The sequence below is a fragment of the Astatotilapia calliptera genome, chromosome 1, assembly GCF_900246225.1.
Source record: "Astatotilapia calliptera chromosome 1, fAstCal1.2, whole genome shotgun sequence".
Classification (NCBI taxonomy): Eukaryota; Metazoa; Chordata; class Actinopteri; order Cichliformes; family Cichlidae; genus Astatotilapia; species Astatotilapia calliptera.
This window is the reverse complement of record NC_039302.1, coordinates 8,179,963-8,195,199: the sequence shown is the minus strand read 5'-3', so window position 1 is coordinate 8,195,199 and position 15,237 is coordinate 8,179,963. Positions and strand designations below refer to the sequence as shown.

The following is a 15,237-nucleotide window of genomic DNA, read 5'->3' as shown; positions in this document are numbered from 1 at the left end:
CTTTTTTCTCTCTGAATGTACCCAGCCATTAATTTGGTTAATGCTATCTTTGATAGAGATGTTCAACATGTACCGTTTCATTTTCATTCTCAGCAACACATGCTGAGTGTTCAAAGCGAGAGCTTTGAAATGCAAATTCCACTTTTTGAATGATCTGGAGACATTTTAATTGCCCCGGGTTACTGACAGATTATTCAACACTACTGCTCTAGAGTCAGCATGAAGTACTCTGTCATCAGGTTGGCTGATTGAAGAAACTTTTGGGGATATGTGGCACATATTTCACTTAAAAAAACTAAATTTCTTTATCATTGCGTTAAACCAAGTAGCCTACTAAAATTCATACAGTTAAAATTTATTTGGATTATTTTTAGTCACTTTTTGTTAGCTTTTTGGTCCTTTTAACTTTAGTTAATTATAAATAATGTAAGGGTGGTAGGCTTATCAAAAATAAATACGGGGACCCAAATGGCTCCCGGCGTTCCTGCTGCGCGATAAAACGCAGGAAAATGGTACAAATAGATTTTTAGAGTGAACCAATGGTGACGATCCCCAGTTGGGAGCATTAGGTGGGTTTTGTCGCTTCCGTTAGGTCGGCCTCTCAGTATGCGGAACTCCCTGCAGGCTTCTAGTGCTGCTGCTGATGATGATGGGGAGGAGGAGGAGGATGTTGTGAAGGCAGGTTGTAACTGACCGAGCCACACGTTTCACTGAGCAGGCAGGCGGACACATATTTCGCATAATTTATTATGTTCCGGGACACTCAAACGGAGTGGCTAACCTTTTCAGCGGTTGTCCGCGCTCGATGTTTTCAATGATAAAAGAAGGACTGAATTCTGACAAACATCGCTGCCTCTCCGCCGTGACCGAGGAGAGCGCCCACCATCCAGGCCGTCATCGGCAGCTGGCTGGCTTGGCAGCGAGCATTAGCGGCTAACCGGCTAACGTAGGTAAGGTTATTCCCATTAACGCCTGTCCTCTGTGAACGCATTCAGCGCATATGTGTCGTGTGTTCTCAACTGTGTCATTGCGTTTGTTACGTTTGACAGGTGTAATGTGTATGAGACTAACGTACTGGTGGTAGCTAGGCAGCTCGCTAGCTAGCTTGCTAGCTAATCCACTCGTGACGTAGGAAAGCATACGGCTAGCAGAGGAGGGGTGAGAAGATGCTTCCTTGGCGTTAATGTTTAGGACGAATCAAAGCCAGACAGCCTGTTTGAAATATTTATCCATATATATAATATAAAAAAATGACAGCACTACCACCGTGCACCAAGGACGGTTGTATCTGAGCTGGGAGGCGCTGACATTGCCTTATCACATTTCTTCTAAGTGCTGTTTGTTAATGTTACCTTCCTCTTGGCATACGTCCTCACCATGGCTAATCTCAACTTGTTCCAGTAAAATTTAGACTACACACCCAGACAGGCTAGTCATGCGGGATTTGTGCTCTGCAATCGCAACCCGTGACGGTTTTCTGTTGAAATAGTGTGCCATTGTGAAGTCCGTCATCACGCCAGAAGCATTGCTTAACAGTTGGATAATTTGACACAATGTTCACATTAGCTTGCGACATAAACGTTGGGCACTAACGTTAACGTGTGAAAACATTAGCACGGTTTCGTCATCGAAGAAAGAGAAAGTATTTTTTTTTTCATGTGGATACTTAGTATGTTAATATGTACAGAAATTTAAGATATACGTCAACATATTTTAATAAAGATGATTTGAGGGTGACTGGAACATAATGTTCAATGGATAACTATACACGGTCTTTTTTATTTGCTGTCATGCATGTCTTTATTGATATGACGACATTTAGGTGAATGAGATAATAAACCCAGGCTTTATGTAGATTTCACCGTTAAAATAGCTATCATATTAAACCAAAATTTTAAGGACACGTGATTATTTTGTGCTTTTGCAATACAGTCAGTGAACGTGTGTTAATATGATGTTTCTGGTTATGTCAACATTTCAGCGTTTGGGCGAATGACTGTGGTAAAAGGCATTGCAAATGAAGGACATTGATTGATTGTGGTCCCACAGGCAGGCCAGTATTTCTTGCTGGTGACAGGTATGGATTGGCTCAGGGAATCAGGCACCTTCCGTCTGTCTTTGAGGTGCTGAGGTGAACAGCAAAAAGATCCCCGAAGTCTCCTGTCAGCATTGGGCATATTTGTTTTGGGTGGATTTCTAAACCTTCAGGAATAAACTTTTAACATAACTGAATAGCTAGCCTTCATTCTTAATAATGACTAGATTATTTGCATGTGAAATTGTGTTAAAGTGTGAGTTAAACAGTGCAATCAATGTCCATACACTAGATCCAATCAATAAGTGGTTGTCTTTTCCATTTACCAGAACTTTATCAGAGAAAGGAGTGTGTCCCAGTCACATGTAATTCACCCAATGCATTACAGACTAGCTACAGATCTTTGACTATATCCTCTTGATTGATGATGGGGTAAAATTTGATTTGAATCTCAAAGCCTCTGGGGAGAAATGTAAAAATAGGCCAATCACAAATGGTTTCTGAGGACAAATATAATTTATTATACACTGGAGCTTTTAGGCTGGGGGGTTATCTGGGTGATAACGAAATTAAGCTTTATAAGATATTGTGAAACAAACATATTGGTATGTAACTTGTTGTTAAATCAAAACAAGGCATGAGTGTCCTTGTTTTTTTGTTTTTTTTTTTGATTTAATCAGAATCAGAATCAGAATACTTTATTGATCCCTGGGGGAAATTATTTTTTGTTACAGTGCTCCATTTTAAACCATGCACATTGAACTCAGCTTTGCCATTTTATCAAAAAAAAAAAGGTACCTGGAACCTGATTCAAATGAAGCCAGTCTTCGTCACACCTTGCAATGCAAATTATTAGCACATAGTTAGTTTTCTACAGTCAAACAGATAACTGAACACCATAAACGTGTTGGTTATTTCATTTTGTGACCACAATTTCAAGATGTAGAAACATGGCCAGTCACCAAGCATATATTACGAACTTCTATAAATCATTTTAAAGTTGCAGCACTCGTTCCTTGTAGGTTATGAGCGGCAGGGGACCAAAATATATCAATACTGGTCCAGTTGTTAAACACTGTACCATTGGTTCAATAAAATGATAATTTAAAAGTGATAACTCATTGAATAATAATAATAATGGATTGGATTTATATAGCGTTTTTCAAGGCACCCAAAGCGCTTTACAATGCCACTATTGTACTCTCGCATTCACACACTGGTGGAAGCAGCTATGGTTGTAGCCACAGCTGCCCTGGGGCAGACTGACAGAAGCGAGGCTGCCATATCGCGCCATCGGCCCCTCTGGCCAACACCAGTAGGCGGTAGGGTAAAGTGCCTTGCCCAAGGACACAACGACCAGGACAGAGAGCCCAGGGATCGAACCGGCGACCTTCCGGTTACAGATGCGCCTCCTAAGAATAATACTTTCTTAATCTACACATTATCCCTTACTTGTTTATGCGGCCTTGCTGACCTGATCGATTTCAGTAGCATTCTCTGTTTGTACTTACTGCTGTTTACTGTGACTGGCAGTAAATGTTAACCATGTTGGAGGCCCATGAATCATATCTGTCTCCTCTCCATGCTTACATAACAAGTGACTGCTTGCCTGCAGACCACTCTGAAGAGATTCATCTGTTGTGTTAATGTACATCATTATTTAGCCTTTGAAGATTGTTGTAATGTTGTGACAATTCTTTATTCCCGGTTTTTAGAGATAGGAAAAGGGGATCAGTACCACACTCGGTAATTAAAGACAATCAGTGAAGTGGCACAGTCCTGCCATCCTTATCTAAAAATAATGTTGTGAGCCAGTATCTCTGTGCTGGATGAGTCTGCCTGCAGCGCTACTGCTTCATAAAACAGCCATTTTGGCTTGGTACCAGGAAGCTTTCAGGCTGCCAGACCTGTGTATAGGTTCATTTTCCTGATGGTTTCATGAGATAATTGTTACATTGTATTCTCTATAGGCCTGTTGAATTGTCCATTTTGTAGTTTTTCTTTGCTGTGACAAGGTTTATGCTGTTGCCGCTATCCAACCTTGTAGAAGTTGTTCCATGTATTTTATTTATCTTTTAAAGCTTGAGCTGAAAAGATTATTTTTTTTTATTTTAAACCGCCGTTTCAGAGCTCATTTACCCATTAATGTTAAGTGACAGTTTACTTTTCCTTCTTGTACATCAGTGTGCAAAAGTCAGTAAAAAGCTGCCAGGCTTTTAGGGTATTTGAATAACTTTACCAAGTGTGATGAGTGTGAACATTAAGCTGACTTCCTAAGATGTGTCATCCCACTTGGCAGGCCTGTTTGAACTGCATCTTTGTGTGGCTCCTCACATCAGATACTCTTGGATTTAACAGTGTGGTGAAAGTTCACATTAAACACTGTCAAGCTTCCCAAAACCATAAGAAGGTATTATGTATCTGTGGTAGCTTAAGAATCAGTGTTTTAATACTGCAGTTTCAGTGAAATGTGTTAAACATTCACTCAATTCCAAATTGACGTAAAATAAAAATAAAAACATTAGAACATTTTAGCATGCATCAAGAATACTTTAATTCTAATGGTTCATGTCCCTCTGTGAGCAGCTTCTCTGCTCAGAAGTGGAGCTATTAGACATAATTACACCTATAATGTGTTTGAAGCCTTCTGTAATAATGTCCGCTGGACACAGCTGTGTCACGCACTGGTAGTTCTGTGGCTGAGGGGGTTAATGACCACCTTTGTCAGAATGTGTGACTATCGTGTCCCACTCATGATTTACATGCAGTCCATTTGTCTGCCCTGTTATCGTTGTGTGTCTGTTCTGTTTCTACCACACAAGCGCACATATCGAAACACGATATTCATATCAGGATTTATTTATATTTGGTGCAGATTCATTTTAAGCATTCTGTGTGGTGTCACTTCACTGAAGGTCGCTGCAATTTTAATGTTCATAGAGCGAAACCTTTTTTTCTAGTGTAATAGATGTAGTTTCTGACAGCTCTTTCTAATATTGTGTTGAGCATGAAAACAGAACTGGAAGTGTAAATGAGTCTTTAGGGGGACTGCGGGCTTCCTGTTTGAAGAAAGAGTCAAATTAGGTCAGAAGTGTTTTCTACAGTTAAAGCTACTGAGTCTATAACATAGGGCTGCTCGATTATGGCAAAAATGATAATCACGATTATTTTCACTGAAATTGAGATCACGATTATTTGACGATATTTATTTAACCCTTTAAGACCTACTATAGAACCAAGTCCACCAGAGCTTATATTATTTTTTTTACATGCTGTAGTGCCATTTGTGGGAGCATTTCAAGTTGCTATACATCAATACAACTGTTATAGCCCATATTTTAATAATATGTATGCATTAAGTCCATAGTAATTACATAAATTGCAAAAAAGTGCAATAAACTACAAAAAAAAATTGAAAATCGCTTTTGTTTTGTTTACATATATTTCTACTTGGAGAAATTTAAGAGGTTTATCCCTCAAAACTTTAAATACAATAAAGTTGCAAAAAAATAGTTTCCCACCACAGGAAATTTATTTTGAGTGTCTTCATAGTTTTATTTTGGAGATACAGCAATTTTTATATATTGCAGGAAAAACAAAAAACAATCCTATGATGCAAATTTGCAAAGAAAACAGCATGTGCATCATTTCACTGTGGGAAGTGTTACGAACAGCTGATAGGAACGGCAAAGCCTGTTTCTGGAATATTATGTTTTTGTTCCTGCAAGCGCTTTTTATGCAATTTTTGCAAAGCTATATGTGGAACGAAACCATGACCGAGGACAAGCTGATGGCATCAGATGTAAGTACAACTCCTCCGGTTTCATATGCAAAACAAATTATTGCGCTAGCTTACACGGTTCAGGTTCTACAGGGATTGAAAAATAGTTACGCAAAACGGAGCGTGCTGCTCTGACCGGCTTTAAAGGGTTAACAATGACTTTAAAAAATAATATAAAATAGTGTGCAACACCACTGAAGTTTTTTTTTTAAAACTCTCTTTTCAACCAACGGCAGTCACTCTCCAAATAACTTCTGCTTAGCTTTCCGAGCTTCCCTCGGGTCCTCTTAATCAGCGGTCTCCAACCTTTTTTGCGCCACGGACCGGTTTATGCCCGACAATATTTTCACGGACCGGCCTTTAAGGTGTCGCGGATAAATTAGGGAGGGGCTAATAATCGGCTCAGTCATTTTTAATGATCGTTGAAAGCCCAGATCGTAATCGTGATTAAAATTCGATTAATTGAGCAGCCCTACTATAACATGTAACTAGTCCAAACGACATGGGAAAAGAACAAAGCAACACGGGTTCTGTCAGACATAGGATATACTGCTTCTCATATGTCTGTGTGATGGAGTAGATGCGGTCATGTTGTTTAATTCAAAAGCAACTCCTGGAACTGCAATGAAATTGGCATATTTTCATAGATGTGCACAAGTTTTGCTGTTTGTTAGACTTCAGTAATTCATCCTTCAGTCCTTATGAATCAGGTCTTTTTTTTTTTTTTTATTAATGTGAAGTTTGAATCTTTTTTGCAGTAATTGCACTGATAGAGGTGTGGTCATTGTAAGATTATCTTAAGCTTTTAGAAAAGAATCCTGGTCTTAGCTTTTCAGTGGGAATGCATCAATGATGCAGTATGAACCACTGACTAAATTAAAGCTCCTTCAGCTGGATAACAGCCTTTAAGTGACAGTGAGAAACTGCTCTGGGTCCTGAGTGTTTGTGTTTCAGGGTGGGGTTTCAGTAGCATGGCCTCCTGTAGTATTTGTTAGTTTTAGAGTAAACGCTGTTTGGCATCGCATGATAGCTCAAGTAGATCACGTTACTGTGGTTTTGTTTTGTGCAATTAGCTGATGTGAACATTAGCAGTTATGGTGTTTTCCTCTGAGGTGTTTTAAGCTTCAGATTTTGCTGCTTATTCCAGAAAAACAAAAAGCAGAGCAGTAATTCTGTAATGTTTGATGGTTTTGGGAGGAAAGAGAGATACTTCAGACTGTAGTTTTACTGCAGCCACATTATAGTCTTTGAATTGAATGTCAGCATGTTGGTTTTGCTCTGATTATATTCACACTGAAAAGTTACAAGTCGAAAAGTTGAGCATGGGACTGAAATTGTCAATTTGTGTCTTGTGGTTTTAAGGGGATCTCACTGCTGTTCTTTTCTTTCTTGTGGGCTTCCAGTTCATTGGTTACACCTGCAAGTGCTTCCCATGAGGGTTGTCCTGATTGTGTCATAACTACTAACATGTTTGGCAGTGCTGTTATTTGTTTAACTAGTACATGCCCATGCTACAGTATAGTTTGACCAGTTTGTGGTGTTGGTTGTAAAATTCAAATGATTGTAAAATGATGGTTATAACAAGTTAGACAAATATGTGTTCATTGCTTGGTGGTTGCAAGGCAACATGATGGCGTTATACTGTATGATGCATAAGCGAAGTGAATATAAATTAATGTTACTGTTGTGAAACACAAATGATTCAGTGCTTTTGCAAGGCATTTTAAAAAAGGTTATCTGAGCTTGTCGTTAGGTGATTGCAAGGCGATGTGATGACATCATCATGATAACTATTGATAAGAGCTGTCAGGGGCCTGAGATGTAGCTGTGTGCCAAGGCTGGTTGCTGAACTCCTGATCCTAATGTAGGAGGATTTGTGAGACAAAGAAATAAATACACAGATTTTGTAAGTTATAGAACATGAGTGAGTTCCTCTAAAAAGCAGATCATATAGCTGCATAAATTATTGCTGAAAATAGCATGAAATGCCATGGCTGTGGGGATGTTAAATTGTTTTTCAGAAAAGTCTTAAGAGTTGAGCTTAACATAATCCTGGCCCAGACTTGTTTTTTTTTTGTATTTAGTGGCAAGTGCTTTGTCATTACTTTACAAGAGGAGATCCAGAGCTTGTGCACCTGTTTGTAAAGCTGCTCATGTTAAATTTATTCTCACAAAAGCAACTCAACTAATATTTTGAGATGGTGTTGTTATTGTGTCAGGGAATGCCCGCTAAACTGTAGTCATGCACTGTATGTTGCCTTAATATGAATGTTAAGTTGTCTGTTGTTACGATAAGGGAACTAGACTGGAGCTACAAGTGGCTTCCTGGTGTTTAATAGCCATCTGTAGAGGTGCTGGTTTAGTTTGCTGGACAAAGTCCAAGCTGTGAAGTGTGCTCATTCCACCAAGGCCCCTAAGCTGCTTACTTACCTCTCCTTACCCTCCAACAAAAACAACCAGGCAACGCATTATTGTCAACTCTAAAGTGCAGCAAGTAATATTTTGTAATATGTTTAGAGTGATTCTTTAGTTATGTCTATGTAAATGTAACCCAAAATTATAAGTTTTAATCTCCAACAATTCTGTTTATAGGTTTTTGTGGTTCTTCTTCCTATGTCGTCTTAATGTCCAACATATACCCTATAAACACATCCACACACCTTTTTTTGCATTTTGTTTCTTTGTTTATAGTAGTATGATGTCTTGTGAAATTTGGTAATATCAGAAAGCATTTCTGATATTATAAGTTTAATTTTATAACAAATTATAATTTGTTATTTGTTCGAATACCACAAGGACAGAACAATACAGTTCTTTGTCTGCTCTTTAGCTGAAAAGGCTCCAAATGCTTTATTCCATCTTAAAACCACCTCCATGTGAAACTTCTGCTGTTGTGTGGGGTTAAAAGCCTTGTGAAGAGTTGGTGTTGTGGACAAAGGTAGTATATATATTGTACATAGAGGAAAAGTGGAGAATGCTGCAGAGCTGAGTGGATTTATACTTTATTATAGTTTGACATTTACTGAAAAGTCACAACTATACATCATAAAACCCAATCTGACCCCATTTTGTTACTCTGAAAAATTACGCTGCTGTTTGGTGATATCCAGTGTGTGCACCAGGTGCTTTCATTGTGCAGACACAAGCTTATTATATTGTGGTCATAAAAACATACAATAATATATATTTTCTTCTTCTTTGTGTGTTACAGATTGGACCCAGTCTTCTTCTTCTTTTATGGGTTTTTTTTTTTTTTTTTTTGGAATCATCATAATGATAGTAAAGGAGCTGCATTTCAAGTATACACCTGAGCTTTCTCACTTGTGATGGAGAGGTACCCTTAACTCAAGAGGCGACGTATATCCTGGATGCTGTGACATACAGGACATGGTCAGTCCAACATGGAGAAAAAGAAAATGTGCCCCCGCCTTCTCGACTACTTGGTAGTGGTTGGAGCAAGGTAAGCCCTTAGGCAGACATGGCACCCACTACCCTTTAACCTTAATACTTTTTTCTTTAGTGTCTTGACATATAATAGGCATACAAAGTAGACCTCTTGGTTTTTATATCATCTTCTATTTTTACTCTGTTGAAAATTCTCAGCACTTTTGAATGCATCCTTGCAAGTGTTTGAAGGTTTTTGGAAAACTGCAACCTTGAAATCTGATGATTTCACAGCTTATGTTTTTGCTTTGGTGTTTATACAACAGCTCAACCCTTATGAAAAATGAAGAAAAGTAGTATATTGTTTCAAACATAGTGACTGAGCCAAAAAAAAAGTATTGACATAATACAGTGAAATCAGAGGGGACTCTCAGTCACTGTGTCTGTTTATTTGAGCGGTTGGTGATTTAAGTGTTTAAGAACAATTTCAGATTTGTTATTGGATGGAATGGTTGTTGCCTCATACTTCCTCTGCACAGATTTCCAAACAGTTCAAACACTTCAGTTTGAAATGCTAAATTGGTTACACATTTGCTTCTGTAACCACAGAAATACTATCGAGGCTTTGTTCAATGTTTTTGTTTGAACTCTGTGGTTTCCATTTCTTCCTTTATGAAATTTGTCTTTCCTTTTATGTCTTTCATATTAAAGGGAACCTGTTACACCTCAGATACTCTGCTAGATTAGCTTTGGTTATTTCACAATTTAAAAATAATCTTAATGTATCTTGTAGTGGGCGTTGGTGCAGCCCCTCAGTTCCTCCACTGTCTGAAACAAGCTGTTTTAGCATATTTCCCTCTTCCCCTTAAGCCAGCTTTATTCAAATTGGCTGTCGTTTAAAAAAAGAAAAAAAGAAAAAAGAAAAGAAACAGGGTCTGAACAGAAAGCAGGTAACAGTGAGAGCACAGAAGTCTGTCTTTTACATTCTTTTCTCATATTTGCTGTCGCTCACATTTGACACATAAATACACTAATGTCTTGATTTGATATTTTGATGTTTCATGTAAGGGATTTGAAGCTCCCCTCTTAACATGTGATAGGAACTCAGTTGCAGTTGCATCAGGAATTAGTTGTAATGTGCTCAAAGAACACATTAAGAAATAATTCTGGGCACTGCTGACAAATGTTTGCCATTTAACCTCCAGGCAACCTACTAGTGACAGTGTGGCCCAGACCCCTCAGCTTCTCCGACGCTACCCACTAGAGGACCACCAAGACTTTCCACTCCCACCAGACGTGGTTTTCTTCTGCCAACCGGAGGGCTGCCTGAGTATACGCCAGCGCAGGGTCAGCCTTCGCGATGACTCCTCTTTTGTTTTCACCCTGACTGACAAGGACTCAGGAATTACTCGCTACGGAATCTGTGTCAACTTCTACCGCTCCTTTCAGCGAGGACATCATCGTACTCGAGGAGAGAAGAGCAGTCACGCTGAGACAGCAGAACGGGCAACAGAGACCACAAGCGAAGGGTCTGATAGTGGTGGAGGTGGAGTTCCACACCGTGTGGTTTCTCCACCCAAGAATGCAGAGTCAGTACCTCCACCTGCTTCTGGAGAAGAGGGTGGACAGCAAAGTGCTGAGCAAAATGCCGGCAAGTCCCCACAGCACAAACGGAGTGCTGCTAAGGTGGCGGCCAGGAACCGCAACAGCACACTGACCTCTCTGTGCATACTCAGCCATTACCCCTTCTTCTCCACCTTTAGGGAATGCCTATATATTCTCAAGAGGTTAGTGGACTGCTGCAGTCAAAGGCTAACACAACGGGCGGGGCTTCCTCGTGCCACCCAGAGGTGAGGTTTCAGATTTCATGCACTAATGCTTCTTCACTCACAAACAGGTTTTATAGTCTTAATCTTTCTTTAAAAGCTTTGTTAGCCAAATAAATAACACACAGATTATTTTGAAGTAGGTCTTTGCCAAGAACCCATCCTGTCAAAATAAGTTGTGTAGTATAGAAACACCAGAATCCACTTGTTGATTGCTGTGTAATTGCTAAGCACATGAAACCATTAAACACCCACTAAACACTTATTTTTGTATGAGCATTCTCGTTGTGCCAGCCTTAGGGGCAAATACCAAGTTAGATGACAAGATCTCATAAGCAGAGACCAGATTGGATTCATTTTAAAGGATTTTAGCATCCATATTAATCAGTACATTGTTTATTCCCTTCAAAGTTTTCTTTTGTTGACTGTAACATACTTCAGTCTCCAGAGACAGCAGTTGGCAGATGATACATCTGTTCATACCCACCTGTAGTTTATGTAAAAAGAGCAATTAGCGCTCTTTTAAAGCACAGTTTCAGTTGAATTCAACTCACTTGAATTTCTTGTGCAAGCTTTTAAATAATGTCTGTGCATTTGATGCACATTAATAACCATTCACACAGCTTATTATTTCACATTCAATTCTAAAGGCTAGAAAAGTTGGAGAAAACTTGTTTTGTCAGTGTTCCTGCTGATGTTTTCTGCAGTGCCCACTCCTTTGTTTCTACTCCCGTCTGCTTCTTCCGTTGTCCACCTGTTAGCTGTATGTTTGTGTTTCACAATTATACAGGAGCCTTTGTCTGTGATGCCGCACAGTTTTGCAGGCCATCTGTGGCGTGTGTCTTGTTCTCACAGTATGCTTTATGCTTTCAAGCTCCACCTCAATGACAAATAATGCCAAAGAAAATGTCCACAGTGCATTTAAATCAACTTTGTTTTGAGTGGTTTGTTTTACATTAAATATTATTTCAGGAAGAATAACAATTGTTACATAATTCTAATGAATCATTTTGTGTGTACACCCAAGCTTGACAGATAGTGGGTTTTTGGGAAAATGAAGGGTCGCTGTTTTCACAAACTACTAAGCAATTTATTGTTAGGACACCACTTCATCACCATCTGCTCCAGTGTGACATGCACTCTTCCTCATGTCCTGCAGACAATGCTGAGAGGAAGGTAAACAATTGAGTTTGAGTGCACTATACTGAACAAATAATATGACACTGCCCACTTGGCTAAATTACTATAATAAACTGTATAAAAAAAGTTTTCAGAGCAGCAAATATTTCACAAAGTCTATCTGTTGTATAAAAGGAGAAAATAGGGCTGTACAGACTTCATGGTCTTTTGCTTCCCACAGTTAAATGAACATAATCAGGCAATATTAAACACCAAGTGAAAGCAAATGAAGTGACCCCTTAATCAGCTCTTGACCCCCTGGCTGCATGTGCCAACCACAGCTCTTCCCTACACTGTGTAGCTTGAAGTTTCCTGGACTAGTCAGGACAAGTAACACTGCATATTAAGACAGATATGCAATAAAAATCAAGAACAAGAAGGTGAAGACCTTTTTCCCTTTAGGCAGATCATCAGCTGTTGTTTGGAAATACATGTCAACCAAAAATACATATGCAAAGAGTGCTCTATAGTTGGGTCTGCACTACACCTTGATCAGTATATTGGCCGGCCAGTATTATTGGCCATTGTTAAGCCAATAAATGAAAATTTCAAAATGTAGCTTGTGTTTTTTTTTCCTGCATTATCAAGTTATGTTAGTAAGGACTCTATACATAAGAAATGCTAGGGAAATCTGTTTATTTCCTGTGCCTGAAGGACAAGAGGTATTGACTCATGTATTGGAATTTTACACCAAATATTGTTATTGGTACCTGTTCTGTCCTAAATCCTGTTCTAGTCTAGATAGCAAAGAAACAACTAACTCATTCAGCTGCCTGAAAACACACCTCTAAATGCAGTATAATTAATGAATGGACGGCAAGAAAAACAATGCAGTGGTTGTTAACATGAACTGTCCATGATCAACTCAGCAATCACATTCCATGTGGCCAAAAAAACACAAGTGAGTAACAAAAACTCCAGCAGAAGGGTGAACATAGTGGAAACACAATTATTCTTCCAAAGTAGTGATATCAGGGGAATGTAGGGGGATCTCACAGCTCACAAGATATTTTAATTATTAATAATACAGCACAGAGTAAAAGGGAAAACAGTACTTTATTCATTTAATTTGTGTTAAGTTTTGGTACAGGTTTTTTATTTATATTTGTTGATTTTTCTTCAGAGGCGCTGAATTTAGGCAGATATGGAAGACCAGTTTCATTTTGATGCAGACTTTAGTAGAATAGCATGAATGTTGCACATAGATGTGGAAGGAGTGTAATGTAATTGTCATCTCAATAATGATCAAAATAATTATGGGAATCATTTTGGCCACAATCATCCATGCCAAGGTGAAAATATAACCCAGAGAGTGAAAAGAAAAAAAGGTCTCAATTGGATACCCCCAATATATCCAATAATATGATAAAAGGGGATTTATCGTTCTGTTCTGCCTATTAGACTTAACACAAATTGCTGATCATGTTTCGATTTTCTTAATTAAGCTTGAAGGCTAATTAATTCATTTTTAATTTAAGCTGCAGAGTACTCACAGCTGTACCCTGTATTTGATGCGGTGGCGTGATGTGGCAGTATTTTTCGGTGCTCTTTGGGTTTTTCTGTTGCCATGGGTGAGTTAATAGATTGCAAATTTTGATTGACAAAGTGCTAATTAGGCTGTCACTTCACAAGAGCTTATTCATCGAATGATTGTTATTTATAGCTGTTAAACTAGCGCAGCTTTTCCCGTCTTCTTTAAAAGGCACTGTTGGAACGTCTAGCACCCAGTTAAGCTCATACCTTGGCCTTTTTTTCTTTGATAAAATGTCGCTCTGACTCCACTTATCAGTAATATAGAACTATGGCTTCTCTGACAAGCTTAAAAAGCCGAAGGCTGAACAGACCTGAGAATCTCTCTTTTCCCCCTTTGACATGGTTGATTGAAATGTGGTGTTGCAGTGACAAAGAAGTAGAGTCATCACATAATGACTGCGAGCATTTTCTGCTATGGCGGCTCTGACAGATTGAGGTCTCTGCCTGCCCGTGGGTAACAGCTGCAGTTGGTGGGAGAGATCCAAACGGCTAATGATTTACCTCCCTCACTCTTTACCACACACACACACACACATATAAGTATGCACTTTAGAAAGGGTAGTAGCACTGCGTGCATAGAGTAGTGGGTTTTCACATTACTATAGCGCCAACTACTTAAGAGCCTCTTGTGCATTTGTCTCATTTGCTCATCACATTAGGGATTTCACTGGTTATTTGTTCAGGTTTCTTTGTGGCTGTCTGCAGTAATAAAATGACCTGATGATTTCATCAACTGTTTTTTTATTTTTATTTTTTTTTATTTATTTATTTATTTTTGGATCAAGGTCTTTTTATTGAACAAAGAATTGCTTCCAACAACAATTACGGCAATATTAACAAACAGTCGTGCCCCACCCACCCATCCAGAACAGTGTAACTAAAACCCAGCCAGAGGGAAGAAGAGATAAAAGAAAAGAAAATTACAGATACAAAGTAAATAATAAAATAAATGAACAACAAAAATAAAAAACCCATCAACTCTGTTTTTAACTTTAAAATTGCCCTGGACATCTATCAATATATGTATTAGCTAGGGGTGCAACGATACACAAAATTCACGGTTCGGTTCGGTACTTTGGTGTCACGGTTCGAAATTTTTTCGATACAAAAAAAAATGTTCATGCCTTTTTAATTTGTCATTTATTAAAATTATAAATATATATATTTTAACTCAAAAGTACAGTTTTTAAATTTAATGTTGCTGAAACAAAAGTAATTAAAAAAATAAATATATCTCAGGGCTCTCAAAATTTCAAAATCCCTGGTAGCCCTTCGGGCAGGGACTCTTCAGTTTTTGGTAGCCCAAAATAAATGTAAGTAGCCCGAATAAAAAAGAGAGCAATTTTTTGATTGATGTTTTGTTTCCTGTTTTGTTTCCTTTACAATATCATACATTAAAGTATAATATTGTAAAGGAAACAAAACATTAATCAAAAAATTGTTGAAAAACAAATTACAACATTGTATAAAAATTACAATCATCAACTCAAATACTTGGT

At 38.4% G+C, this 15,237-nt stretch overlaps 1 protein-coding gene across 30 annotated transcripts in view; it reads left to right on the top strand.

The window, feature by feature from the left end:
• Positions 1-514: 514 nt before the first annotated feature.
• madd (MAP-kinase activating death domain) overlaps positions 515-15,237 on the top strand; it is a 54,725-nt gene continuing 40,002 nt past the window's right edge. For 15 of the 30 annotated variants that reach the window (XM_026161808.1, XM_026161707.1, XM_026161732.1 and 12 more), the window contains exons 1-3: positions 515-950; positions 9,028-9,276; positions 10,406-11,050. In XM_026161808.1, the coding sequence (XP_026017593.1) occupies positions 9,218-9,276; positions 10,406-11,050 (704 nt within the window). In that variant the 5' untranslated portion in view covers positions 515-950; positions 9,028-9,217. The remainder of the gene's footprint in view (positions 951-9,027; positions 9,277-10,405; positions 11,051-15,237) is intronic. The other 15 variants (XM_026161916.1, XM_026161896.1, XM_026161907.1 and 12 more) reach the window with 2 other exon arrangements.